Genomic DNA, 27408 nt, shown 5'->3' with positions numbered 1-27408 from the left:
CGAACCTTATCGTCTCCTTTTATTAATTGATTTTCGTATAGGGTTTCGCGGTGGAGATGCCAGTCGACACCTTCGCAACCCTCGCGTAAAACTAACCGTGTCCACGGAAAAATAAAGGGAATACGTGTACCTGCGTACAGCACGTATCGTATTTAACGCGTTTGCTACCAAATCGAAAAAGTATTTTCACTTTTCCTGATTAACCGCGAGAATACATTTTGTTATAAATGACATTAAATTTTGCTGGCATGGTATTTCTGTTATTTACATTGTATAGTATACAGGGTGTTCGGCCACCCCTGGGAAATATTTTAGTGGAAAAATCAAGAATTAAGAATAAAAATATTAAATTAAAAAATTTCAAATCGTTCTAAAAAAAATTATTTTCAGTCGCGGGGGCCGATTGCAATCACTTTTGGTCGATACACATACCTCCGAAATCCTAACCATTCTCGAGAAAAAAATTCGAGAAGGTACGAATTTTTTCGACAAAATTAAAAAATTTCGAATCGTTCTAAAAAAATTATTTTCAGTTGCGGGGACCGATTGCAATCATTTTTGGTGAATAGACATACCCCCGAAATCCTAACCATTCTCGAGGAAAAAATTCAAATAGGTGGACAATTTGGTGTTCGACAGCCGGAACTTTGAACGTTAATAACTTTCTAACGAAACCTCGATCAACAAATTGGTATTCTTGATTTTCGTCTTATTTTGTCGTCTAGAATCTCCCATTAAAATTTTAACCACCCTGTATATGAAATAAATTTATATAATTTGTTTCATTTTGTCCATCTTAGATCTATGGAATTAGCCACTGTGCGGCGTCTCTTTGAAGTGTCGAGTCTGTCGAGTTTCGACCACTTCCTCCTATTGTAACGATTCTCTTTCTCCATCGAGTTCGTCGGCTCGGTTGAGCAAAAGATACGACACTTTGCACGAGAAACTTTCGCCACTGGGGCCCAAGTTGTAGGAAAGTTAATCGTTTTTTATTTGTAAAATTACTTGCAAAATGATTGTAAATGGTTCGAAACCCATCGATCGTCGCGAGACAAGCCTGGTGGCTCCTTTAGCCGAGGACCAGAATTTTATAAATACACGGGACCACGCGGAAGAGACGATGCGCCGGTGGACCGAGTTTCGTGGTTCGTCGGTTTACGAGACGGCGCGCCGTTCGTGTACCAAAAATAATCGGGACATCTAGCCGGTCTCTAGCAAGGAGGCTTGGAAACGCTAAGGTAAACGTGGACGTGCTGCCGGTTTCTGCTCGTGGACAGGATGAGGTGATGCACCGAGGCTCGCCCTAGAGCTTATCCGCGGCTTGGCGACAAATACGTGATTCTTGATTACGAAAAAAATGCAGACGGCGATCGGTTGCAGTTGGTTAGTTCTCGTCGTCTGTCTTCACAGCGCCGGCTGCCTCGTCAGAGACACACGCGTGTGAGTAAACGTTGTCGTTTTTAAAGCCTATTAATAATTGGCGTTGTCGTTAACGGGGAATAGAAATTACTCGTGAGTAAGTTTAAGCTGATTACGGCGCACGATTCGACAAACGCGCATCTCGAAATATTATACGCAGGATATAACCGTCTGACAACGTATTAGATATTTACCGGCCAAGATCATGTTTCGCACGTCGAGTACGAAACACGATATTCTTGTCGAATATCTCAGCCGACTATCCGGTATCCGCACGAACGATAAACGGGAGTCAAACGTTTTCGCTCGTCTGCGAAGTTTCGTTTAAGCTGATACGTAACAGTTCGGACGATTAGGTTAGCTCGCCTCTCGGTATCGAGATACGATGACGATACGTGTAATAAAGTTACAACGCAAAGAACCGTATGAAAAAAAATGTATAGGAATATGCATTTATATTCAGTCGTTGAACGGCTGACTGGATGTTGCAGGGAACAATGTCGATGGTTATTTATTTACGAGTTGCACGCGTGTCAAATTAATGATTCCGAATACATGGAACTGCACCAAAGCAGTTCCAGCAGGACTCGATCGTAAAATTCGAAGCAGATGTTGTTTTTGTTTACTGATTTAGTTTCGAATGGAATGTTGCCAACTTGACGATCGCGTTTGCGGAGCTTTTAGCGATCGATTAACACGTTCCGTGCCGTGATCCGTAACCATTCGGTCCGGTCGGTAATGAAACGGAATTCTAGTAATTTCTGAACCGTGCAGCGCGTCTAATCATGACTGAACGTTCTTTCTTTTTGCAGAATGACGCGATGGGCAGAGACCTTGGGCGCCGAATTATGGGAACTCGCGGAGAAGGTGGCGAGACCGGACGAACTATTAAGCGTAAGTACAATTATAGTTTGCGCGAGCAAGCGAGTACAATACATCAAAGAATACACGCATGATCGCGTGTTCTCCCTTTTACCCCCACCCCCCCTTCCTACCTCTACCGTTATCGGCTGATCGCCGCGACGATTTCGTTACCCCCTCGTGCGTGATTATTGTCAATCACAATTAACAAAGCGAAAGGGGTAACGGAGCAGAGGAAGAGAAGAAGACCAGATAAACGGTAAAGAAAGAAAAAGCAATCGCGTCGATAAGGGCGTAAGAAAAATTGATAAATGGCTAACCCGATAGATAAATAGAAAACCGAAGAAATTGTTAAGAAAAAGTCGCGCGATAAAGGTCCACGACGCTAGGACGTATCGACCTATGATAAATCGATACGTCGAACCCTACCTTCGGAGATAACGACGTCTTCGTTGATAATTTTCGTGTAATTAATTGTCGGGGCAGTTCAGTACCGATGCAGGAACGATTACGAGTTTTGTTTGATTAGAATTGTTTGTCGAGGATTGGAATTACGTGTGACCCGGCGTTCGGGGAGTGTAGAGGAGCTTTAAAGCTCAGCTTTCGTGCACAGATGCCGCCTGTGGTACATTTACAATATCGAAACGTGTTTGTTGCCTGCAACACCATTGTTTCACTTGTTGAGCTTACTTTCACGAAATTTTCGCAACGTGCATTCTGTCACGCGGTCGCGACGAATCTTGCCAGTTTCCCATCAACGTTAACGATCCTCGAAATCGATATTTCACGGTAATGCAATGACGCTGCATTCCGCGTCCTCGTGGACACCTGGTGGGTGTCGTTATTAATAGAAGCGAGCCAAGATTTGTAACACAATAGGCCGTTACCCCCATTGGACGTCCGAAATCGAGCACCGCGTGGGCCGAATTAAGGAATCCAGCGACATTTTTGCGTATCTTTCGAGCCAGAAACGATATAAGAATGCAGCAAGCATATTTCGCAAGGCCAAGTGGTAAAATCGGCCAACGCAAAAGCAACCATGGAACGTTGCCCTATCCTGCAACGCCGCGAGCACCGTTCGACAAACAGTTTCGCCCTTTTAACGAAAGAATGCGGCATTACCAGGCGAAAACGCAGCTGCTGCGTTCGCGGTGCCCAGGTGGAGGTTAGGCTAGGCGAAGGGTGAGGAGCCAGCTGACATGTCCGTATTACGTTCGTCCGAAAATAAATACGCCGCGTCGCGAAAATATTCGAAACTTGAGATAGTCAAAATATGCACGATTTTATTGCAAACATGGCGGCGGTGGGTCTTTAGCTCGCCACTAAAACGGTTAACGAATAACGCGTTGGGAAGGCTCGGCTGGACGGTCGGGACCGAAAAACGCGACGATTTCGTGGGCAAGAAATTAATAACACGTTCGTTGCCGGCGAAACGGAGGAAAAAAGCGGTAGAATCCAGGTCAGAAGGCAGAACCCCGGCGTAACCGTACCCCTCGATGAATTCCAGAAATACAAAGCGATGAATACCCGGGTGGAGGACAAGTCCGGGGACAAATTGGTGAGCATAATCAGCGAGAACGTCGGCAGGATGCTGAGGAGGAAGATGGACGCGGTGACCTGCATCCGGATAGAGGCCGAGAAGAGCTCGGAGAATTGGATCGACGACGACGACGGGAACTTTACTTACGTTTCGGGGAAGTACAGTCCCGTGATCAACCGGAACGAGACACCGGAACTTCCGGAGAACATGGAGCAAAATTCCGGCATTTACAGGTCTCGATCCTTCGAACCTGTTACGCTAAATTGTTCTGTTGCTATTTTAAATATTATATAGCGTTAGTTTGTTAGTTCTTGAATGATTTAAACGTTAAACTTGTCCGTAGAGGGATGGAATTAAAGCCAGACTCGCATTTCTATAACATACCGGTGAACACGAGCTTCTCGTCGGTGCATATACCGACGAACGTCTACGATCTGAGGCCCGCGGTCCTGGAGGACATCAAGAAGACGGAGATCCTCGACGAGATTTTCCAGCAGAATTACGAATCGGACCCGGCTCTGTCGTGGCAGTACTTCGGCTCGGTATCCGGAATGCTGAGACAGTATCCCGCCATGCAGTGGAGAACGGATCCTATGATGAACGAGGACGAGGAACAGGAGGACGGGGACGGCGAGAAGGAGGAGGAGATCGACGACGGCGAGGAAAGGCCAGATATTTACGACTGTCGAGTACGGAGCTGGTTTATCGAGGCTGCTACCTGCAGCAAGGACATGGTGATCCTGATGGACACCAGCGGCAGCATGACGGGCATGGGAAAGACAATCGGTGAACAATATCTCCGATCCTTGATCGGATATTATTAATTTCCATAGGCAATTTTCAAACGGCCATAACTCCCACAATAATGAATAGATTTCAATGAAATTTTTCCCCGAAGCAGTGCTCGTAGGTATCTACAATAAAGTATTAGACAATTCTTCTATAGGGCATCAAATAAAATGATTAAAAATGAAAAACTATTTTTTAAGAAAAATCGATAGGGGGTAGGTGCCTTAATTTTTCGGCGAAAACAAAAAATTTCAAATCGTTCTGGAAAAAATATTTTTAGCTGCGGGGGTCGATTACAATCATTTTAGGTGAATAGACATACCCTCGAAATCCTACCCATTTTCGAGAAAAAAATTCGAATAGATGGACCAATTTTTCGACAAAATTAAAACATTTCAAATCGTTTTGAAAAAAATATTTTTAGTTGCTGGAGGCGATTACAATAATTTTTCGTGAATAGACATATCCCCGAAATCCTGCGCATTTTCGAGAAAAAAATTCGAGTACGTGGACCAATTTTTCGTCAAAATTAAAAAATTTCAAATCGTTCTAAAAAAATTATTTTTGGTTACAGGGGCTAATTATAATTATTTTTGGTGAATAGACATACCCTAAAAATCCTACCCATTTTCGAGAAAAAAATTCGAGTAGGTGGACCAATTTTTCGTCAAAATTAAAAAATTTCAAATCGTTCTAAAAAAATTATTTTTGGTTACAGGGGCTAATTATAATCATTTTTGGTGAATAGGCATACCCCCGAAATCCTACCCACTTTCTAGAAAAAAATTCGAGTAGGAGTGAAATTTTTCGGGGAAAAAAAAATTTTAAATCGTTCTAAAAAAATTATTTCCTGTTGCAGGGATCAATTATAATCATTTTTGGCCGATAGACATACCAACGAAATCCTGCGCACTTTCGAGAAAAAAATTCGAACATGCGGTGAAATTTGAGTATGGGGCTGTTGATTCTGCGTAGGATGCGACCGGTTCTCGAGACGATAGCAAATCAATAACTAGACGAAATGGAAGTTTCCTGTACCATTCTTTTTTTTGTAGAAACGACCGTAATCGCCCCAGTTTCCACGCAACTTTTGGCTCATCTCGTACAAGTTGATTTACTTGGGTAGCTCGAAACTTATGACTGTGTATTCGACGCATCCGTGGAAGCTGTGTTAGAATCGCAGTTGGAATACGCTTGCGGTCGTCTCCTGTAAGCTGTGTAATGCATACTTGGAGTGCACCGCAAACCTGAGGTTACGGGCGCATTGTTTAGGGGGAGGATAGTATGTCGATGCAATTGCACCTTCGCACGGATATCGTGATCTTCTCGTCGTTACTATAACATCGTTAACTGCACTGTTGGTTAACCACTAATGGAATCTCGTCTCTCGACGCGTTATAAATACGAGCGTCTCGATGTCGTTTCCTTCTTTACCTCCTCTTAGTCTTAAGTAGCAAAAGAAATTTTTAATATCCGTTCCTTTGGTTTTGTATTACACAAAACCACATAAGCTATTAGAAAGCATTTTAAGTACCATTTGATTTACATCAAAGTCTCTGTTAGAGTAGAAGATTTATGAAATTACAAGAAATTATTACTATCTGTTCCTTTGGTATTGTATTAATACACAAGCTATTAGAAAGCATTTTAAGTACCATTTGATTTATATAAAAGTCTCTGTTAGAACAGAAGATTTATGAAATTACATGACTTGTTTAGCCAGGACAACGGTGAACATGATTCTGGACACCCTGTCGAACAACGACTTCGTGACCGTGTTGAGCTACTCGAACGAGACTTACGAGGTGGTGGACTGCTTCAAGGACATGCTGATCCAGGCCACGCCGGAGAACGTGGACACGTTCAAGAAAGCGATAATAACAGTGAAAACGGAGGGTCTCGCTAATTTGACCGAAGCTTTCAATAGAGCGTTCGACCTTTTGAGGAATTACAGGGAAACGCGTGGGTGCGACGCGGAGAACTCGTGTAATCAGCTAATCATGCTCGTGACGGACGGTGTTCCTGGAAACCTGACCGAGGTACGGCCCACTTAATTTCTCTGGTTTGCTTTCGGTTCTGAGAAAGGTCGGAAGAGGAGAGCAGATTGCTAATAAGAAGAAAGAATCCTTCCGAGAATGAACCATCCTTTAGTTAGAGTATAAAGTAATGAGATTTGTCTGTATAGAGCGACCAATTGGAATTGATCGCCAATACGGTACTGCTCAGCGTTTTCCAAACCCCTCTAGAACACATTTTACGTTCCCAGTAAATGGAGCAAATGATCCTCAGGATAATTATTTTGTTTAGGTGTTCAAAACGTGGAATTGGCAGGACAACTATACTCACATACCTGTACGAGTGTTCACCTATCTTCTGGGCAAAGAAGTGACAAAGGTACGCGAGATACAATGGATGGCGTGCCTCAATCGCGGTTATTACACGCACGTTCACACGCAAGAGGAGGTTCGGGAACAGGTGCTAAAATACATACCAGTGGTCGCGAGGCCGATGGTCCTCCAGGACGTTGTTCATCCTGTCGTGTGGACTCACGCTTACGCGGACATCACGGTGAGATGATTCTTACTGTACACTGTTGGAACCAAACATTGTATGAAATTAAATGGTGTACGATTTTACGGTGTCCAAAACATTCACACTAACGAGGCTACGTTTATCGTGATATATAGTAAAATCAACGAATGTAAACCCTATACCAGGTAGCTGTTAATTAGTAGCTCGAGTGGCCTCGGTACTGTAAACATTCTAATTCACGTTCCATTAGAATCCCGCACTCGCCACCTGGCTGTGGCAGGTGATGCGCCACGCGGAGCAGAAATCCCGGCTTCAGAAACATCTGAAAGGGAAACGTCTGGGCGTGCGAATAAATGAGGACGAAATCTACATACAACAGGTTCAAAGCTAGCGAAAGCAACCAAGCAACAATCAAACCCTTGTAGCTTCAGATCCATTTTGCCGTTTACAATGCGCTGTTTACCTTGGCGACGTTTTGGCTGGCTATGCACAAGTTGCACACGATAGACAAATCTAGGCAAACTCTGCAAAATACGATTAGCACTCGAAGCTAGTCCCGATCAGGACTTGGGATTATTCGTCGACTTTAAATACATAAATTATTCGAATAATAATATATTAAAAAATTATTCGAACAGTCCCTGCCTCAATCCTGATCGTGGACTTTCTTCGTCATTTTTTAGACGCAGGTTTTTGTTAGTCCATCGCCAAATGGACTCCAATTTTTGTATCCCCGCCTATTTTTCCAGTAGAATTAGCGTTAAGTTTAAATCAATAGAGAGCAGCGATTTCCATGTAAACTATAGTTAAAGGAGCCTTTGTAGATTTCATAATTCGTTGCATGCAACAAGTGTTCGACAGCAAAAGTCGATGGTCTTACCAAAAGTCAGTTTTGGAGAATAGTAAATGGGACAGCACGACGTCCAAGAAGTTTCCAGCGGCTCCTTAGACTTTGTAATGTCCTCGCTGCATTATTAATGTCGAATACCATTGTCCTGTTTTTTTTTTTTAATGCGAGTGTGGCTTTAACACTGGCCTAGCGATAGTTAGACGATAGACTCTTGCAGTTCCTCGAGTAAGAAAGACTCCCAGGGGTTCGTTACTGACTCTGTTCTCGTTGCAACAGCTCCACAAGGACGAGGACGTTCGACAGGACCCGTCCACGCTGAATACCACCGCCTGGCAGGAGTACAGACTCCTCACGTCGGTCAGCACGCCGGTGTTCGACCGTAAGGGGAACAATCGCAACAACCAAACGAGAATCGCGCATTTGTTGGGCGTGGCAGGCACTGATGTACCAATCGACGACATCCGGAAGCTCACGTTGCCGTACAAGCTCGGTGTAAACGGCTACGCCTTCATCGTCTCCAACAACGGATACGTGGTACTACACCCGGACCTCAGGCCTGTCTACAGAGGCAGGCTCAAACTGAATTACAACAGCATCGACCTAACGGAAGTCGAGATTCTGAACGACGGTCTTGGACCTAGGTAATTTAAACGAAAAGAGCAGACTCTCGACGAACGACAAGGCGAATCTGCTGTTGTTGCAATCGTCTCTTCGCGACGTTCGCTGCAGCCTCTTCGATTCTTTACAAACTATTATTTTTCTATATGCACGCGTACTTGAACAGAAAAGGACACAGTCCCGCGATGAGAATTAAAAGTGATCTTAACACGGATCCATTAAGCACGACCTTGCGACCGTACACGAGGGTATCACTTGACAAACCACTCGAGCGTTCCTCGGGAGCCTAGCTGTACAGGGCGAGACACTCAAAACAGGCCACCTGAATAATTCATTTATCATCTCTGATACCGGTACCTTTCTCGAAGGTAAAAGGGTCAAGAAAATATAAAGAGCAGCTGGTTCACTTTGTAGCGAGATTATCAGTTTCCCCGTGACGCGATTGGATGAAAGGCGATTCCATTAACAAGTTTATCATCGCGCCTATAAAAGAACGAGTTCCGATAAAAATCTCTACCGTGAAAAGTAAACGAGCCCGTTCGAATGATCTGTCTAAAGTGCCTAGTCCTGTACTCTCCTCCGCCAACTGTACCACCCTCCGTGGGTCTCCGGGGGGGGGGCGCGACGAAAGTTTTTTGTGATAAATTCTGAAAGTACCGGCAACTTGTAAAAGAACTAAGAGGCGCGGTGATATTACGTCCGGGCGATGGCGGAGGGTTAAGAAGAGTTTTTATTAAAAACGAGCGCAGGAACCCCGGGCCGGAGATCCTCGAGCTACGCGCCGCGCTGGTGGATCACAAAAGGGGCAGCACGAAAGGAGTTCCCGTGAAATTGCATTACGACAATAACCGGCGGGTGACTCTGGAGAGACGTGACTACTTCTACGCGCCCCTGCCTGGTACGCCTTTCGGTCTCGCGGTCGCCATACCCAACTACGGCACGACTTGGATCAAGGTAATCCGGCGCTAGGTATCGCGCGTACACACCCGGGGTTTACGGAGTCCCAGAATTTCAGGAAGGCGAGGTAATCCTGCCTCTACAGTGCGTTCTCCAGATTGCACGCTGCATAAACTTTGAAACGCAAACCCCCGGGAAGGGGTAACCATGGTAAACATCGACCGTCGCTTTCCAGCCTCGATGAAGGATCGAAGAAGCGGCCATTGACGTTTTGTTGTCGACTGGTGCCTGTCGATGATGAGAAACTGGGCGGTTGGATCTTCCTTGAAGTAGCTTTGGAGACCCGTTCTCCTGTTAAACTATTTTTAGTTAATTTAAGGGGGGAACCTCATGTAAATGACCTGTTTTTCAAGAATTTTTTTTTAAAAATCCAATGCACAGATTCATTTAAAATTTGAAGTATCATTTATTAACGTTATACTGTAAAGAAAAATATTTTTTATAAATTTTAATTGTTAATAACAATGGTGCAATGGTGGCTTGAAAATGGCATCCTGTAATGCACAAAAATGATGTGAAACAAAAAAATCAAAATAGAATAGTTTATGCAAAAACGTTCAGCATGACATTCTTCTTTTGTTAAAATTTTCAAAATTGCAAAAATGGCGAAGGTTCGAAAAAATAACCGGATCTTTGATTATGAACAATTGTTACTAACAAGGTTTTAAGTAAAAAATAAAAAAATCGGAGCTCGTCATGCCGAGGCCAATTATTTATAGAATATATATGCCAAGTTTCATAAAGATCGAGTAATTAGTTTTTGAGCTATATAAATAATTGTTTTTCTAATTGAAATTAAAAAGCAGTCAAAATGACTTCCTTGGGCAATCTGGTGTTAAGGTCAAAGGTATATTAAAATAGAAGGTGGGGGACTAGGTGAGTGCTTCCTTTGTGGAATGTAAACATCGACCGTCACTTGCAGCCTCGATGGAGGATCGAAGACGCGAGATTCCTCGCGGCCATTGATGTTTTGTGCCGACGGAGGCCAGTCGATGATGAGAAACGGGGCGAGTGATCTTCTTTGGCGGAGCTTTGAAGACGATACGTCGTATTAGAATCTCTGTAACTTACAAAGGAAGCACTCAACCTGTCAGATTGTAACCTACTTTTGCGCGACGGTAGGTTACAGGTGCTGCTAGAACTGAAACATTACTAACTATACATTGTAACAGGAAGGCTTAAATCTGTAAAATATTGACAATGTTTCGATTGCTTGTTGTCAAGGTGGGAGACGAAATCCGTAGAAACCAGAACATGAACATAGACGTGTCCGACTTCTTCCTGGGCAACAACTGGCGCGTGCATCCCGGTTGGGTGTACTGTCGTTACCACTATCTGGAGGGCCACGAGTTCGATAATCCGGAGGAAGAGCTCAGACACTTCCTGGATCTGTTGAACAAGCCGGAATGGCGCTGGTCGGAGCAGTACGCGTCCTACTTCAGCGACGACGATACCGACGATCATGTGCCCGATTGCGGTAGACAAACGTTATCCCACGACGACTATTACTGCAACAGGGAGCTCATGCAGCTGTTGATCTTCGACGCAAAAGCTACCAACGCGAGCTTCGACGACGAGTTTGTATTGGAGGATGTACGTGCACGGCATTTGGCCGAGCTCTACGGGATATTCTTGAGGTTCGTCGCTACGCAGAGCGGCTTGACCAGGTGGCACAACCTGGACACGAACAAGCTGCCCGAGGAAGACGACGACATCGTCTTCGGGGACCTTCACAGGAGGGCAGTAAACGAGCCTTGGTACAAGGGAGCCATTTTCCAGAATATTCTAGACCCTAACAGCATATCCGTGACAGGTACTCTGTCCTAGGTAGCTTATTGACTATAGGACTAGAACTATAAGAATGTAATGACTATCAGAATTGTTTCAGTTCCGTGGGAAGCTGGTCCAGACGCTATAGTGACGGTCTCCATCGGAATATTTCCAAAAGACGGCGGCAAAACAGCACCAGCGGCTGTGATAGGCTTCCAAATGCCTATGACGGCTCTTTATGAGAGATTCATTCAGTTGACGAGTGGTCCTAGCAACACGACCATGAACTGCGCCCACGTGTGGATCGATTGTTACCTGCTCGATCAGAACGGCTACGTGGTGATCTCGGAGGCGCACAACAACACTGGCCAGTTCATGGGAACGCAGGAAGGCGCTGTGATGAACTCCATGGTGGGCCAGGGCCTGTTCAACTCGGTCGAGATTTACGATTACCAGGCCTGGTGCGAGGAGGTTGTAAGTGTCCGTACTTCTCACGACTAAAAGAGGATCGATAGCGTACGTTGTAGCAGCCGGTGAGATTGCAACGTTAAAATTCTCGAAAGTTAACGTCGACAGTTTCGCCTCGAGGCGTATTTCTAATTCACGGGCGAGGTTCGGGGGAAAAAAGTTTGTCGCGGGAACTTGGGGATCCCCGGGAAACGTTTCGCGGAACGAAATCGGAAACTTGGACGGAAACGGACGGGTTGTTCCCCGGGCTCCGGGCGCGCAAAAACATTCTCACCGGGAAACGAAACTGTTACAGCGTATCGAGGATGCGGCCAGCACTCTGACGGACCCTCTGATGTACGTCTGGAAATTGTTGCTCTGGTTTCTGCTGCGCGTGACGTGGTTCACGACCCAGTTCGTCAACTTGCCGGGCGGCCTGGCGAAAGTTCACTTCGACGAGGACGCCCCGGATCCGCCGCCGCCGCCGAAGCCCTATCTCCATCATTATCCCTGCGACCAGAAGAGGACCCTTTACATGATGAACTATACAATCGCTGGCAAGGGCATTCACAATCGGCCGGACTACTGTTCAAGGCCGTTTTACGCGCGCAGGGTCAGTGTTCACTGCCTTCGACAAAGCTATTCTGATCGGTTCTCATCGAGTCGGTTGTAACAGTATTTTCTATACTGTTGGAGGAGTCATGGCGAAGGATTTAGATCGAAACAACAAATTAATTATATGTATTTTTATTTTATAATATTTATTACAGGAGAACCGAATAGTTTGATCCAGCGTTAAGGGATGAATTGAATGATTAACAGGTGCCGCACACGAATTTGCTGCTGGTGGTCGTAGACGCGATGTACCCGACCTGTTATAAAAGATTAGAGGTGACGCCAGTGATCATTTCGCCGCTGGAATATACGAACGGCACCGAGAGCGCGCCGTGCCATAAAATTCCGCTGAACGACCTTAAGAGGAGGCGACTGGAGGGCTGTTTCACGGAGCATCCCCTGGAGTACGAGATCGAGGAGTGCGGCGGCGCGTCGGGACTCGCCGTGTCTTTGTTACTGTTTTACACTGTTGTTGCTAAAGTTTTATGTACGCTCGTATGACTGTCCAAGGGAAGAATATCAGTCGTTCGATTAACGACGAGAAGCACACTCCGAGGAATACGCTGCTAAAAACAATTGGGACAAGGTCAAAGGGTCGAGTGTTCAAATTATCTTATCCTTTATTCTTCATTTTTCAGGAGAATTTGTTGCACTTTCATCAGCGTTGGAACTCTATAGGCTCGGTCTCTTTGCCAAACACCGATCCTAATCGTTTTGAGCAGCGTGGTTTTTTACTGTCCCATCCAGCTTGAATTCGCCTGCAAGATATTATCAGTTTACCGAATAAAGATAAGAGCCGTTGATGTGTACAGTTTCTACGTACACAGAGCAATTTTTTTAAACGAACGACTCGATCGATTCGCGATTTCAATAGAGTGGACGTATTTTTCAATCCACTTTAACGCCTCATTTACGCTACGTAACCCGCGAGGAATCTTGAGAAGTTCCACGTAGATCCTGGACTTGTTTATGGTTCGAAACTTTCGCCGCTTTTGCTGGGAGACACGTCCCACTACGGTGACAAGCTTCCATTCTTTCTCGGTGCATTGTTCTCGAAACGTCGGTCGTTCCAGCGGCAAACTTCATCCCGCCCCTTGTAAAAGTTGCAGAAAAACAATTCTACGCCTGGCAATGTATGCAAACGGAAGTAAATTTCTTCTGAAATATTTGCGTTACGAGCGGATCCGATGTAAAATTTACGTTCGATCGAATAAAACCACGTTCACAAGCGGGGGTGTCCCAACTATGACATATTTATAGTGTACGGGAAACATGTAAGTTTATTCTACTAGAGAATGGGCGTATACAGAATTTAATTAGAAATATTTCTGCCAATGTGTATCGGGATTCAATGAAATGTGTGCATGAGTCACAGGGATATAGAGCGTAACTTCGAGGGTGAATGGTTCGCGTAAAAATGATAAAAGAGATATTTATGCGACCATCCGTCTTGTCTGACCTTATTTCCGATTTATTGCGTATTTTCGTAAACGTTTGGCTATCTTACCCTCGAATACAAGCTTATACGTAATAGATAATACTCGTTCACCTTATACAGGGTATTCTAGAGGTCAAAATACGACGAAAATCAAGAATACCAATTTGTTGATGGAGGCTTTGTTAAAAAGTTATTAACGTTCAAAGTTTCGGCTGTAGAACAGCAATTTGTCCACCTATTTGAATTTTTTTCTCGAAAACGCGTAGGAATTCAGGGGTATGTGTATCGACCAAAAGTAATTGTAATTAGTTCCTGGAGCTGACAATAATTTTTTTAGAACGATTTGAAATTTTTTAATTTTATCGAAAAATTTCGCACCTTCTCGAATTTTTTTCTAGAGAATGGGTAGGATTTCGAGGGTATGTGTATCGACCAAAAGTGATTGCAATTGACCTCGGCAAATGAAAATAATTTTTTTAGAACGATTTGAAATTTATTAATTTTGACAAAAAGTTTCGTACCTTCTCGAATTTTTTTTTCGAGAATGGTTAGGAATTCGAGGGTATGTCTATTCACCAAAAATGATTGCAATTCATCCCTGCAACGGAAAATAATTTTTCCAGAACGATTTGAAATTTTTGAATTGGTATTCTTGATTTTCCTCTTATTTTGGTCTCTAGAATCTTATTAAAATTTTTCCCAGGCTTAAAAATTCCATAATTGTAGGGCGCAGATTTAAATTGAGAAATAATAATAGTTACGTTAAAATCAATAGCGTTAGATGTAGACGCGCCAAGCCATTTATCACATCTGTGAAACCATCCCTCGTGCATAGAATTGTGGTCGATGATTAAAATAGCTCGGAACATCGCTCGAGGATCCCAATGAGTCTGCAGAATTTAAAAAAAGAAAAATAGAATCTTTCGCGCTGCCAAAGTTCCCTTGTTAGCTTTTTACGTTTGTAACCCCGTTCTTTATTCGCGGGCCAAAAACACCCGGGAGGAAATCGATCGCATCCAAGGAAAAAGGGACATAAAGCCAGACGGAATGTCCTTCCGTCGATGCGAGATACGATTTCGTGCCGGCGTCGGGTTGTCTGTCGGGGGCGAGAGAAGCTTGTCCTAGAAAATATTCCGCTACCCTCCTTCTCGGTTATGTGGAGTGTAACTCTTCCTACGACTTAATTAAATTACAACACCCTCGTTTTCAGCCTCCGCCTAAAAACAAAAACCAACGAGGAAAACATCGTAAAAATAACTGGTTCCATCGACGATCCTGGATCCTACATTTCCATGATCAATCCCGAATTCATTCACGAACAATGTAAGTATCAAGAATCTAACTATTCAGACGAAATAAAAATCTACAATACAATTAATCTTGTAATCCTCTGCTTCAGATCGTTACGTGGAAGTGTCCTAAAATGCCCATGGTACAGGTACGAATGGTCTAAGATTTGTATAAACAAATGTTTCTATTATTATTTACTACAAATCATAGCTTCTCCGCCACGCGTACTAAACTCTCTGTCCACACAGTAAAAATTCCACGCATAGTTCCAACGTCCCCGTCCTCAGCGATTCTCCCCCATCGGTGATCGGTACCAAAGCCATCAACGCTAACAACAATCCGTTTTCAGCGTCGAGTCAACAAATTCCCGCCTCCGTGGCGTAGCGGGCACCTGCAAAAACATCCAGCGCGTGGGCAGAGCTGGCGACCCTCTTCAGAATGGTGCCAAACGGAAGGGGAAGGGGGGGAGGACGAAACGACGAAACCGAGGAAAACAGAGCGATCCTAGAACGTGTCTAGGGGCCGACGTTCGGCGGCGAACATTACTATCAATTTCCAGCGGACGGTTACGAGCGGCGACGCGTCGTCGGGACGCTGCTGTCCCGCGGACGTCGACGCGCAAGCTCCGCGGCCCCGTCGATCGATAAGCTCTCGGGGTTCGCTGGCGTCCGGTGGTGGTACGGTGCGCGCACTGCACGGCGACGTCGACGGGAACGACGGACGACGACGACGACGACGGCGACGACCACCGCGGCTGGCCGGATAGTATCCTTAATGTCAGACGCGAGCCTCATCTCGGCCTCAGTTTTGTTTACCGTGTCCTCGCGTAAACAGCGGAGCGCCGCACCGGACGACGACAGCCATGAGGTTTCGTTACCTGTACGCCGTCGTCATCCTGATCCTGATCGAGGCGCCCGACCGCGGTGACGGCATATCGTACAAAACGTAAGTCCTCGATTAGCGTCAAGTCCTGTCTCTAAATCCACGTTACGTTGCAACTCTGTACGCGTCGCGAAAGAAACAAATTGTACGCTCCGCCACACGGTTGGCCTCGTAATCGGGTTTATTTACTGGTTCAGGTGGCACGAGTGTTATCGACATGCGCCAACCCTTATCGGGCGATGAAAACGTGGGCGAGCCGCGGTGTAACATGTTCCGCGTGCGTGACTCGTGTCTTTTTTTCGCGTAGCTTTTAAATAGTCTCTGGTCGCGGATAGTCGTTTGAAATTGTTCCGGGAGAAACGTACGAGAACAATGGGAGGGTCGTACGTTTCGATAGGGGCATCTTGCGTGTAGTCGAGCAGGTGATCCGATAATTATTTCCAGGAGTATAGATTGATATTGACTCGGGATAATGTAGTTCAATGTAGAATAAACGTAACGAAGTATTGGGAGAAAGAAAGTATTATAGTATCACTTAAACGTTGAAAGTTTACTCTATTAAAGTATCTCAATATCTAATAGCTAGTCACCATATTCTGGTACTAATTACAGTAATAATAACAATATCCCTGTGGTAATAATAACAATATCTCCATAGTATAATCAATAACAATACATCTTTCTTCCGCCAAGCCAGTATTTACTTTCGTGGCCAGTTTGTTTCCATTAAAAAAAAAGTCCATTATTTAGATTCTCGTTTGATACAACCGCGAAGGAACGTCGTGTTGTGTATACATCAGTTGGCAAGTGCTCTGGCACGTTTCGAGCACGTTTACAAATTCCCACGACCGACTACTTCCCCCCTCCGAAGTTTCATGCAACTTGTTTCACGTGCAGGGCGAAAACATGGGCGAACAAATTGGGTTTCGAGCTGTCGCAGCTGGGCAAGTATGTGACCAACGTGGAGAAGTTTCAAGAAAGGTACAAGCAAGCCGGGATCACGATACGTGATGGTAACGCCTTGGTCCACGAGATCGCCAAGGACATCAAAGCCATGATGGAGTCAAAGATATCCGCCATCAAGGTATCTATAAACATAAAAGAATTGAAATTCTCTGGTACTAACGAGGAACATCCACAAAGAAGGCCTTCCTAATGTTTGCGATATTTTACAGGCATCTAAGGCGATCAACGATAGGGGATACTATCATACAATAAACATTTTTTAAACGAATAGGGTTACTAATAGAAGCAAATGCTTATCTCTTGCCTATGGCTGCCCTAGAAATCCGCAAATTTTCATCAAAATCGCGAGGGTGCACTTCGCGGATGTCCCTTGTTAGATCATTAATGTTTATGATCGTTCTATTTTAACCGTGCGACCAACGGCCCTCTTGGTTCCCGTCTCGAAAATTTCATATTCCTTTCTCAACACCGCCGCTCACGATTGATCCAAACTGACTTCTATTCTGTCTCCCAGAGAATCATGGACATCGCGGAGACGTCAGCCTTATCCGCTCCGGACGTCACGCCCCCGGAATCGTTCACCTTCATCGACGCGAAGAACATCACCATCGATCTGAAATACAGTTCTCACTTCGGTGGCCAGGTAAACCTGAACACGTCAGCCGTTCACGTGCCGACGAACGTCTACGAAAGAGCTGCGCCGGTGATCAGAGCGATCAAGTGGTCCGCGGAGCTGGACAAGACCTTCATCAACAACTACGAGCAGGATCCATCTCTGTCCTGGCAGTATTTCGGCAGCGCGACGGGATTCATGAGACAGTACCCGGCTATGAACTTGTACCTGGAGCCGGTGGACCTGTTCGACTGCAGAACCAGAAGCTGGTACATCGAGGCGGCCACCAGCCCCAAAGACATCCTAATTCTCATCGACACGTCGGGCAGCATGACCGGTATACGCAGAGAAATCGCCAGGCACGTGGTCAACAACATCCTGGATACTCTTGGGAACAACGATTTCGTGAACATCATCACGTTCTCCAATATCACGAAGGAGGTAACCTGCTAGGAGCGATTGATTGCGATTACGATCGTATCGACCACTTTACTGATTCCTAAATACCCTGGTGAACCGACCAAATGTCGAAACAGACATAACTTTTTAGTTCATTAGCATATGTGCGTTCCAGGTGGTGCCGTGCTTCAACGACACCCTGGTACAAGCGAACTTGGCGAACATCAGGGAGCTGAAGAGGGCTATCTCGAATCTGGAAACGGAGAAGATAGCGAATTTCTCGATGGCCTTGACCACGGCCTTCGTCCTGCTCCAGAACTATCGAATCGACAAGAAGGGATCCAAGTGCAACCAGGCGATCATGCTGATAACGGACGGCGTGCCGTACAACTACAAGGACATATTCGAGACTTACAACTGGAGGGACAATCGCAACGAGCCGTTCAAAGCCGACATGCCAGTTAGGATATTCACTTATCTGATTGGCAGAGAGGTGGCGGACGTCAGAGAGGTTCAGTGGATGGCCTGCGCCAACAGGGGCTACTTCGTCCACCTTTGCACTTTGGCTGAAGTCAGGGAACAGGTAAACGGGATCCAACATTGCTCTGAAATTGTCACTAGACTAACGAAGACACCCGTAACCTGTTATTTTGGTGATCTGATGGAGCAAGTGATATTTCCAGGTACTCAAATACGTCCCCGTGATGGCCAGACCGTTGGTGCTCGGTCGTACCGATCACCCGACGATCTGGACACCGGTCTACGCCGACATCACGGACCCTAAGATGACCGACTGGCGTTGGGAGCAACGAGAGAGCGAGGAACAGAAGGAGAGGTTCCTCAGGCTTCATAGAAGAAAGAAGCTGTTCAACGCGGGCGAGTACGATCGCAGGTTCGTGAAGAAGCAGAAGAAGGTGCACGAACAGAGCGACGATTTGCAAGAGTTCAAGCTGATGACCTCGGTTAGCATGCCGGTGTTTGACCGACGCAATAACGCGGTAAGATTTTCCTTTCTGGCGCAATCGAACCGAACACTCTAATTCTATAGAAACGCTATGTGTAATAGGGGTGTCCGACACGAGGAGTTCTTGCTTCCTTGACACTTTGATGGTCGCTACCCGGCGATTATTCATGAAAGTTTCGACTTCTAAATTCGAAATTTTATAAATATTCAAATATTAGCTTCCATGCAACAATTTTCTTTTCATCGTTTCTTCATACGTTCGATAGCCACAGAGACGTTTAAGGTATTCATGACAAATTAGACACTAGATCAACCCATAAGCACCATTGACAATAGGTAATCGTGGGCCCACAAACGCCATTCGATAATGTTAAATTGTAAATTAGAGGGTCTCACGGTGTATTGGTTTACAAATTTCCCTTAAATCGCGATGGTCCCCAGTCGAATTATACGTCTGGTCGTGTGGCAAATTAACGTAGAAATTTAATTAACGTGGAATAACTTTCCTCCTCTTCTTGGGGAGTAAATGCCCCCCTATTGTGAATCGCGAGCAGACGTTAGACAAACTACCCCCAAGCCCCCTTGCGTGAACGGAGTTTCCCCTGGTTTTAAGTTCCTGTTTGTCCACAGAACATCACAAGGCAGGTGCTGGTGAACGAGGCGTACTGGGTGACAGAGACAAGAGAGGTTGGCAGCAAAAAAAAACAAAAAACACAAGCAACGTTGTTTCAATGCATAGAGCCCTTGTACCCTTTCGCCTTTTGTATTCGCGCGCGCGGCTCGCTCACACGTGTCTGGGTTTCCGGTTAGGGGAGGATCGACAGGTGTTGAAAAACGAATTATTACTTTATTCCTACTGTTTGGAAAAAATATCTATACCGATTTATAAGTCTAATAACACTTTGGATTACTTTTATTGAGATTTACAAGCCTCCATCGACGTTTCACAATTGATCATCAACCCCCTATGGCGTCGTTTTCGTTGCAAGCTAATTTCTCATCTTTCATGGATTATTCTACAAGATTGGTACACTCGTAATCACGTTGAATGCAATTTTTAAATGCACTGTTGAAACCAGTCATAAAACTAACATGCATTGTATTTTATTTTGTATTTTTTTTTTGCAGTCTCACATGTGTACAGAAAAAAAAGGACCATAATACAGTGTGCAACGAAACGAAGGAATAATGTTGATCATTTTTGTCGCAACGTTAAAGAGAAGAAATTCGAAACGATAAAGACGAATTTTCGCGCGTTATGGGAATCCCAGATACGAGACCGAGGCCGCGCGACGAACTTTCGTTCCATTTAGGTCCACGTTCGTCTCTCTGGTATCTTAATTTGATCTAACGCTAGTACTGGACTTAGTTTAATCATTAGGTAGGTTTAGGTACTTTAGTCTACCCTGTGCCCTGTTCGAGACGAGTAGAAACACGGATTATCCTGCCCGCCTGTTGGATTGCGAACGGCGATACCTCCTCTTAATATTATTATTATTATTATTATCATTATTATCATTATTATCATTGACTCGTAGAAGAACTCTGGTTCTGCAGTGACTACATACGTACATATATATATACATGCTCTGATTATAAGAGAGAATATCCTGTTGGGTATAAAGAATGTACTGAGCACACGCGTGCACACGGTACTTGACAAGTTTATTGAGTGCTAGATTTCGTTAGACGAGTAAATAAGTAGAGCTCGGTCGAACGCCGTTCCGACGACCGTTCCACTTTCCGCGAATCCAATATTATTAAACGACAAAGATGTTAATTGATTAGATTTGTCTCTTTGCGATCCATAAAGATCAACACTATGGCCAGTACTATCTATAATGTAAGCAAATTCGCGGAGAGGGAACGGACGATCGGCAGAACGATAAACGGCGCGACCAATTGTGATTTGATTATTAACACTTAGGATAGCCTGCGTCAGATATTGTTCTTATTGTGTATCGTTATTATTATTATTATTATTATTATTATTATTGAGAACGTAGTTGAGCTAGTTTTATACGTCCAACCGTATAAAAAAAAAAACACGTTATGATTATTATTATTATTATTATTGTTATCGTTTCTTTAGTAACTATCGTTAATTTTTAATACTAGAACAGTGTGTCTTTAGACGAATTCATTGTGATAGCGTTTATTGGAGAAGGTAGATACGCTTATGGTTATGCGACTTGGGATGATGATGATACGTAATTCATTTCAAAACACGCCGATCGCTTTACCGATCGGATTACGTTAAAACGCGACGATGATTCTTTGCGCAGACACGGATCGCCGACCTCCTCGGTGTTGCTGGCACGGACGTTCCGATCGAAGAGATACAGAAGCTCATGATGCCCCATCGGGTGAGACGATCATCTTCCATACGTTGTAGCTCGTTAAAATTCGAAATTAAGCACATCGGTAATTACTTAACTTTTTTTTATTTCTGGGATATAGCTCGGCGTTAACGGATACGCGTTCATCGTGACCAACAACGGTTTCATCCTGATTCATCCCGACCTCCGACCAGTGGTAAAGATCCCTTCGATCACTTCTACATAATTGTCATAATTTAACGAATATTCTCCCTCTCGTCACAACACGGTGTAATTATAGTTTCAGGGTATCCTGAAGCCTGCGTACAACAGCGTCGACATGGCGGAGGTTGAGCTGATGGATCAGGACAGGGGACCAAGGGAGTTCGGCGAAGGAATCATTATGGTATTACGTAAAAAAATTCAGTGTCCTTTCCTCCATCGCGAAAGTATTATTATTTTTTATAAAACTGATCTTCTTTTAGTTCCGTAATGACGTGGTCAATCAGACGACCGGTAGCGTGACGCTTCACACGAAGTACCATTACGATGACATGGTGAGTTGTTTCGTAATTTTCCGCGGAAAATGAAGCGAGGCTCGTTTCGTGCAATTTAAAAAAAAAAATTACATTGACCCACTTTCTCTGAATCTTGGCAGAAACGCGTGGGCAGAGTGAGGAGGAAGTACGACTACACTGGTATACCAAACACACCGTTCACGGTGGTGGTCAGTCTGCCGGAACATGATCACACCGGAAGTTATCGCGTGCTCGCAACCGAGGAAATACACCGCGCGCACGTTAGTGGTACGCGCCCCAATGATATTAAGTCGACGCTTGAAACCCTAGTTGATCAGGCTACAATAGATAGAAATTTTTATCCAGTATCTCAAGCATTTTCTAACACGCTAACCAGATCGTCTGTCGCAGGCAAGAACGTGTCGGATTATTTCACTGGTACGAACTGGCGGGTGCATCCCGATTGGTTGTATTGCAAGTAAGTGCCCTTAACTTTGGTTAATTTTAAACAGTCGACCTAAATTCGAACTCCCGGATTTACGTCAAACAACGATGAAAGATTATGGACGCCTAGCGTCAGTGAAATTGCTTTTAAACTCCACGCTGTGTCTAGTATCCGATTCATTCCCTCCTTCCTCCCACATCGTCAATCATATTGACTGCTACAGAGTATTCGTGGGCTCTAATGGGTGAAGTTATTGAAAGAGATTTCTTGCGGTGAACTACAGTAGCATACAAAAGTTCGAGACCCCTACATTCTTGATTTGCGCTAAACGCAATCTGTCTATCGTGGATTAAAAATTAAATACCATTGCAGATACCATTACGAGGACGAGCGTACATTCAATTCCTCGGAGGCGCAGCTGTTGCATTTTTTGGAGCGTACTCGCCAGCCGCGCTGGAAATGGAACGACATGAAACAACCGTCCCAGCCGCCAGAATACTCGGCCACGAGTTCCGGTAACGACACTCACCGTAAATCAAAGTGTAGGTATAATTTTCAATGAATGCAATCCCCGACCCGTCAATTGCTATCGAGCGACCAACGGCTAACACTCTGCCCCAACAGCCACGCCGTACAAAGCCGACAAAGACTCCTACTACTGCGACAGGGAGCTACTCCAGAGTCTGGTGTTCGACGCAAAGGTAACCGAGTGGTTCGCAAACCTCAGCACTACGCGCGAAGAAAAAGGGTGAGCATCCTACCAGACAAGAAATAGTTAAGGCACCTTTGTTCTCCATTACAATGCAAGAAGTTTTCACGAGGGAAAGAAATAATCTAAATGAAAATTGTTATCAATCGTACAGAGTTTATCGTGTGTCGTTCCCTCTGTACATTTTTTCCGTTCACTGCACAATTTTTCTCTCGTTTCCGTTTCATTTACTGTTTCTACGGTGAGGAATAACGAAACGCGCCCGTTCCTTTTTACTAATACTGACCACTTTGACGCCATGCAGACCTTTAGCTAGGCTGATGAATCTGCTGCCCAGGTAACGTCCATCACAACGCACCTTACGTTTTCTTTCTATCTTTTGTTTCCCTTTTACTTTTTAGAGACTAACGATTGTTTCTTTCGTTGCTTGTTTCGTCTGTATTCGCTTTCCTCCCGACGTTCTCTTTTTCAATTCTCTATGCGTTCTCCTTGTTATCGAGACCTTCAATTTTGTAAGATTTCTGGATACTTTTTATTTCCATTCTTCACCAGTGATTTGCACTTTTTTTTTTTTTTACTCCTTTGTTGTTCCTTCTGCGATTCTTAATCGGCGCGAAGCGTTAGATCACGAATCGTCCAATGAACGGAGGTCGTATCTCGGAACTGGGACCTCGAAGAGGAACGACGATGACCCCGACAGCAGGAGGATCGATTGATCTCGACCAGTATCATACAGTAGTCACGGTGTATTTACAAACTCGCTCGCAACGCTTTAATCCTTCGGTTTCTTGGATCAGACACAGGCAGAACGGTGTTTGATTTTTAAATTTAAACGTGTTGTTTAAAGAATTCTGTCGTCTCTGTCCAAGAAACGATTTTCTCGATCGAAGTGCAATTTTTACTCGGTAAAGTTGTTCGAGCGTCGCAATCGAGTTGTCGGAGCTCGGCAGTATCGCAATAGCGCAGTATATTAGAGGAGGAATGCTCGGAGTTCTAATTTGAGGAATAATTACGCCGACCAGAAAGTCTAACGCTTCCCTTCTTGTAGGAAAGAGTTCCAACAACGTTTCGGCGTGACGCTCGCGTTCATGGCGACCCACAGCGGCCTGACAAGATGGCAGGACTTCCTGCTGGACGAGGAGAGCGCCGTTCCCGAGGACCACTTCAGCAAAATGTACCCGAGGGCCATCGACGAAGTGTGGTACAAACGTGCCGTGGAACAGCACTACATCGATCCGGACAGCTTCGTTTTTTCCGTACCGCTCGACGAGGAGGGTGCCGACAACACCACCCTCGTCACCGCCAGTCGCGCTATTTTTACAGGTTAAATTTCCCGTTTGTTCTCGCGACTTCTCGTATCACGATTTGATAACGGAGTTTGTACGTTCGTCCTTCAGAACCTCAGAAAGGAAACGCGCCAGCAGCGGTGGTAGGTTTCCAGTTTCAGCACACCGCCCTTCAAGGTCTATTCCAGAACATCACGTTCAGCTGCGAGGGCCAAACAAATTGCTACACGCATTGCGGCGAGGGCAACTGGACCTGCTACTTGATAGACAACAACGGGTATGTGATCGCAGCGGAGGATGAGTCCGACGCAGGGAAATTCTTCGGTGAGATCAGAGGCCCGATCATGACCAGTCTCGTGAAGGAAGGGGTTTTCGAGAAAATTAGAATATTTGATTACCAAGCAGTCTGCTTCAAGAGAACGCATACCACCAACGATGGAAACATATTGGTGACGGTGAGGTTTTTTTCTTAAAGCAGAATTTAACTAGTCTTTTTTAATGCCAATCATATTCTGTTCGTGATTCGTTGCATTCAGCCGTGGAAAACCGCCCAGAAGTTGATCTCGTGGTTCGTCGGGAAAGCAGCCTGGGCTTGGGCCAAAGCTGGGATTTGGGACTCCGAGTACGTACAGACGTTCGCTTATCCAAACGAGGACGAGGCTATACACGAGGACTATCAAGAGAGCGAGGAGAAACCGACGGTGGACGCGAAGGACGAGAAATTGTTTGACCAAAAGGTTCTGATCAACCGAACGAGACCAGAAGCTTGTGATCAGGAGGTAAACCGGTTGTTCGTTACTGAAAGAATTATTTTATTTATTTCCCCTTTCATTTTTCTTAAATTTTCCCGCCTACAGTTCGTTTTGCCCTTCGCTTAGCGATTGCGCCATCTTTTATGTTGTCTTTCGAAATCCATCATGGCGGCCAAGCCGGTGCTCGAGATACGCAGGTAGCCCGAAACTCGGGTTTAACGATCAAAAAATCGACGAATTCGGGCAGAATCTAATACCTGACCCAGCCTGAACTGTTTCGCGACCTTTCGGCATAATTCATCCCGATTTACCGATCTCTTAATGGCCAGAGTCCGTTGTCGTTCGTGCGGTTAAACAGTCGCCATGGCGTATTCGGTTCAACTTTCTTTTTTACATTTTTGTGAGTGTGATGTGTTTACTAAACCGAGTCCGATGTTTCGAGATCATTTTCTGGATGATCATCGAAAGATGTATACTAAATCGTGGCACATCTTGCATCATATAGAAGTTGCTGTACCAAGTTTCATCGTCGTGTGATTAATTGCTCCTGAGGTATGAATAAGTTGTTCATTACTACTAACTTAGTTCACGGGGAAACGATGAAACTTAATTACTATGTTCATGCAAGTGCTAGGCTTCAGACATTCAAAGTGTTCAAAGAATAGGTTATGAAGTTGAAGCACTGGTCATCGGTGATTACCATGGCATTCAACGTGTTAATAATGGACACTGCTCGAGAGGAAGGTCTAATAGGGCATACGTTTCCAAGAAACTTACTCATAATCTGTTTGTCTCCGATCGTCGTTTGAGTAAGGTACCGCGTGTTAAGATCCACCCTGTACATTAAATTCTTTCTCTTCTCAGGTGTACCTGTACCTCCGGAACGTGTCCTTCCAGTCGTTTGACATCGAAACCGATGTAAACGAAGACTGTCTAAGGCCATACATCGTACAACCGGTGAACTTCAGTAATATGCTTCTGTTAGTGGTCAACACAGACTGTACAGAGACTGTGTCGCCCCCATTGAGCATCTACCCGGAAGAAGTGATGTACGAGAACAACTCCTTGGTCTGCCAGAAAGCGCTCAACCCCTTAGAAAGAAAGACACCTCAGTCCTGCATTCGCAGCGACCCGAAAGAAAGCGAGATCAAAGATCTCTGTGGCTTGGCTTCGAACGTGGAGTCGAATATCTACCTCCTTCTTTTGTTATCTACCGTCTGTGTCTTTGTCAGACGGATCGTCCTCGGTCAGGATTAATTTCCCGCGAATCGACTCGCGACTCGAGGATTTTTCGACTCTACTGGGCTGGATCAACGATGAAAACGTTCTCTCGCGTCGGTTCGTCGCGAACGTCCGGTATAGATGTTATTAGGGTGCTCTCGAGAGATTCGTAAATGCGTATTACCTTTTGCCAACGTCATTAAGCTATTAACGAGACAAAGTACAATTGGAGGCGATTCGTTACGAAGTATTCGATGTTTTCTTTTTGATAGTTACTACGATTTCAAGATGTTCTAGTATTTATAGCGACGCTGTAATAGGGAGGCGTAACAAAGGTCCTGGTGCTGTCCCCTCTATTAGCGCGTGTTTTTAGTGCAGGCAGGGTCTGCATCCCGAAAGTCTTGCTCGTCGATCTCGAGGATTATCACTGGTCAATGGCAAATAAGTATCCTTTGACCGAGTAATTGATCCCAGTTCTTATTACAACCCTAAATTGCGCGATTGAAAGTTAAAGTTATTGGCTCTAGTTTCCCTGACACGCAGGAACTAAAACTGAAAATTTTTTATGATCTTAAAAATAGCATTTGCCGATTGCATTTATGTTGTATATTCGAGCTTAAATATAAATATAAAATATATAAAAGCTTAATCGTAAAGAATACAAATTATAATTAAAAATTTGTTGACCAGTGTTATAGAGCGTCACGGGATGAAGGTTCAACTAGCTGCAGTGTTTCCTTGCAAGATGTTCGTTGCCGTTTGTGTGCTAGGAATCGAGCTTCACTTATCTCAGATTTGGTTCGAAGACAAATCATCCGGTAATAAAAATTAAAGCTTTTATTTTCACAAAAATATTATCCATCGATTGGCGAAATTTCCCCGATAAAAATAAGTCTCATTTCCAATAATATTTAAAAATGAGGGTGATGCTATAGCTATGCAACGCACTGTATGTAACAATTTTAAGGTTCGTTGAATGAACATGTTTCGAGGAATTACTGTATATTACGTAGAATTCTTGATAAAGTCCGATGTCTGACGATGTCCATGAATTCGCGGCTTCTATAGTTGTCCGTTCCAGGATTTAAGCGGACAACCATGACTCAGTGCCGAACTATTTAGTCCTAAAAAGACAACCTTACTGCCCAAAATGCAATGCGACGTCAACTCTGTATGCGTCCCTGCTCTTCTCCTTGCTTCGATCCTTAA

The 27408-nt window shown here is 44.6% G+C and overlaps 2 protein-coding genes across 5 annotated transcripts; both read left to right on the top strand.

Annotated features, from left to right (window-relative positions):
- Nucleotides 1–1127: 1127 nt before the first annotated feature.
- LOC122398711 (voltage-dependent calcium channel subunit alpha-2/delta-3) lies at nucleotides 1128–13398 on the top strand. 4 transcript variants are annotated; one of them, XM_043398823.1, is made up of 13 exons: nucleotides 1128–1440; nucleotides 2232–2313; nucleotides 3788–4053; nucleotides 4164–4606; nucleotides 6329–6648; nucleotides 6917–7177; nucleotides 7392–7520; nucleotides 8268–8632; nucleotides 9359–9563; nucleotides 10791–11379; nucleotides 11455–11810; nucleotides 12100–12396; nucleotides 12606–13398. In XM_043398823.1, exons 1-13 carry the CDS (start codon nucleotides 1358–1360, stop codon nucleotides 12897–12899), a joined length of 3690 nt encoding a protein of 1229 aa, XP_043254758.1. In that variant the 5' UTR covers nucleotides 1128–1357; the 3' UTR covers nucleotides 12900–13398. The 4 variants fall into 4 exon arrangements, with proteins under 4 accessions (XP_043254758.1, XP_043254761.1, XP_043254759.1 ...); XM_043398824.1 differs by lacking the exon at nucleotides 1128–1440 and adding an exon at nucleotides 2121–2150; XM_043398826.1 differs by lacking the exon at nucleotides 7392–7520.
- A 2365-nt stretch (nucleotides 13399–15763) lies between these two features.
- On the top strand, nucleotides 15764–26246 carry LOC122398677 (voltage-dependent calcium channel subunit alpha-2/delta-3). Its single transcript, XM_043398766.1, has 17 exons — nucleotides 15764–16071; nucleotides 16906–17092; nucleotides 17489–18028; nucleotides 18162–18569; nucleotides 18670–18984; nucleotides 21236–21316; nucleotides 21411–21485; nucleotides 21570–21674; nucleotides 21754–21825; nucleotides 21927–22074; nucleotides 22198–22264; nucleotides 22604–22773; nucleotides 22856–22979; nucleotides 23989–24263; nucleotides 24338–24681; nucleotides 24763–25005; nucleotides 25843–26246. Exons 1-17 carry the CDS (start codon nucleotides 15989–15991, stop codon nucleotides 26233–26235), a joined length of 3630 nt encoding a protein of 1209 aa, XP_043254701.1. The 5' UTR covers nucleotides 15764–15988; the 3' UTR covers nucleotides 26236–26246.
- Nucleotides 26247–27408: the final 1162 nt, after the last annotated feature.

This window comes from Colletes gigas, unplaced genomic scaffold (genome assembly GCF_013123115.1).
Source record: "Colletes gigas isolate AHSC1104 unplaced genomic scaffold, ASM1312311v1 Colletes_gigas_Sc00012, whole genome shotgun sequence".
In the NCBI taxonomy this organism is placed as follows: domain Eukaryota; kingdom Metazoa; phylum Arthropoda; class Insecta; order Hymenoptera; family Colletidae; genus Colletes; species Colletes gigas.
Note: the sequence above shows the minus strand (reverse complement) of the source record. Positions and strands in the feature narration are given on the sequence as shown.

What these genes read in the sequence shown, in the direction of transcription:
- LOC122398711 (XM_043398823.1), top strand. Translation starts at nt 1,358, where the DNA reads ATGCAGACGGCGATCGGTTGCAGTTGGTTAGTTCTCGTCGTCTGTCTT. An exon ending in TTCCTGGAAACCTGACCGAG is followed by an intron (nt 6,649 to 6,916) that starts GTACGGCCCACT and finishes TATTTTGTTTAG; the next exon opens with GTGTTCAAAACGTGGAATTG. An exon ending in ACGCTTACGCGGACATCACG is followed by an intron (nt 7,178 to 7,391) that starts GTGAGATGATTC and finishes ACGTTCCATTAG; the next exon opens with AATCCCGCACTCGCCACCTG.
- LOC122398677 (XM_043398766.1), top strand. Translation starts at nt 15,989, where the DNA reads ATGAGGTTTCGTTACCTGTACGCCGTCGTCATCCTGATCCTGATCGAG. An exon ending in ATCCCGACCTCCGACCAGTG is followed by an intron (nt 21,486 to 21,569) that starts GTAAAGATCCCT and finishes GTGTAATTATAG; the next exon opens with TTTCAGGGTATCCTGAAGCC. An exon ending in ACTACGCGCGAAGAAAAAGG is followed by an intron (nt 22,980 to 23,988) that starts GTGAGCATCCTA and finishes CCCTTCTTGTAG; the next exon opens with GAAAGAGTTCCAACAACGTT.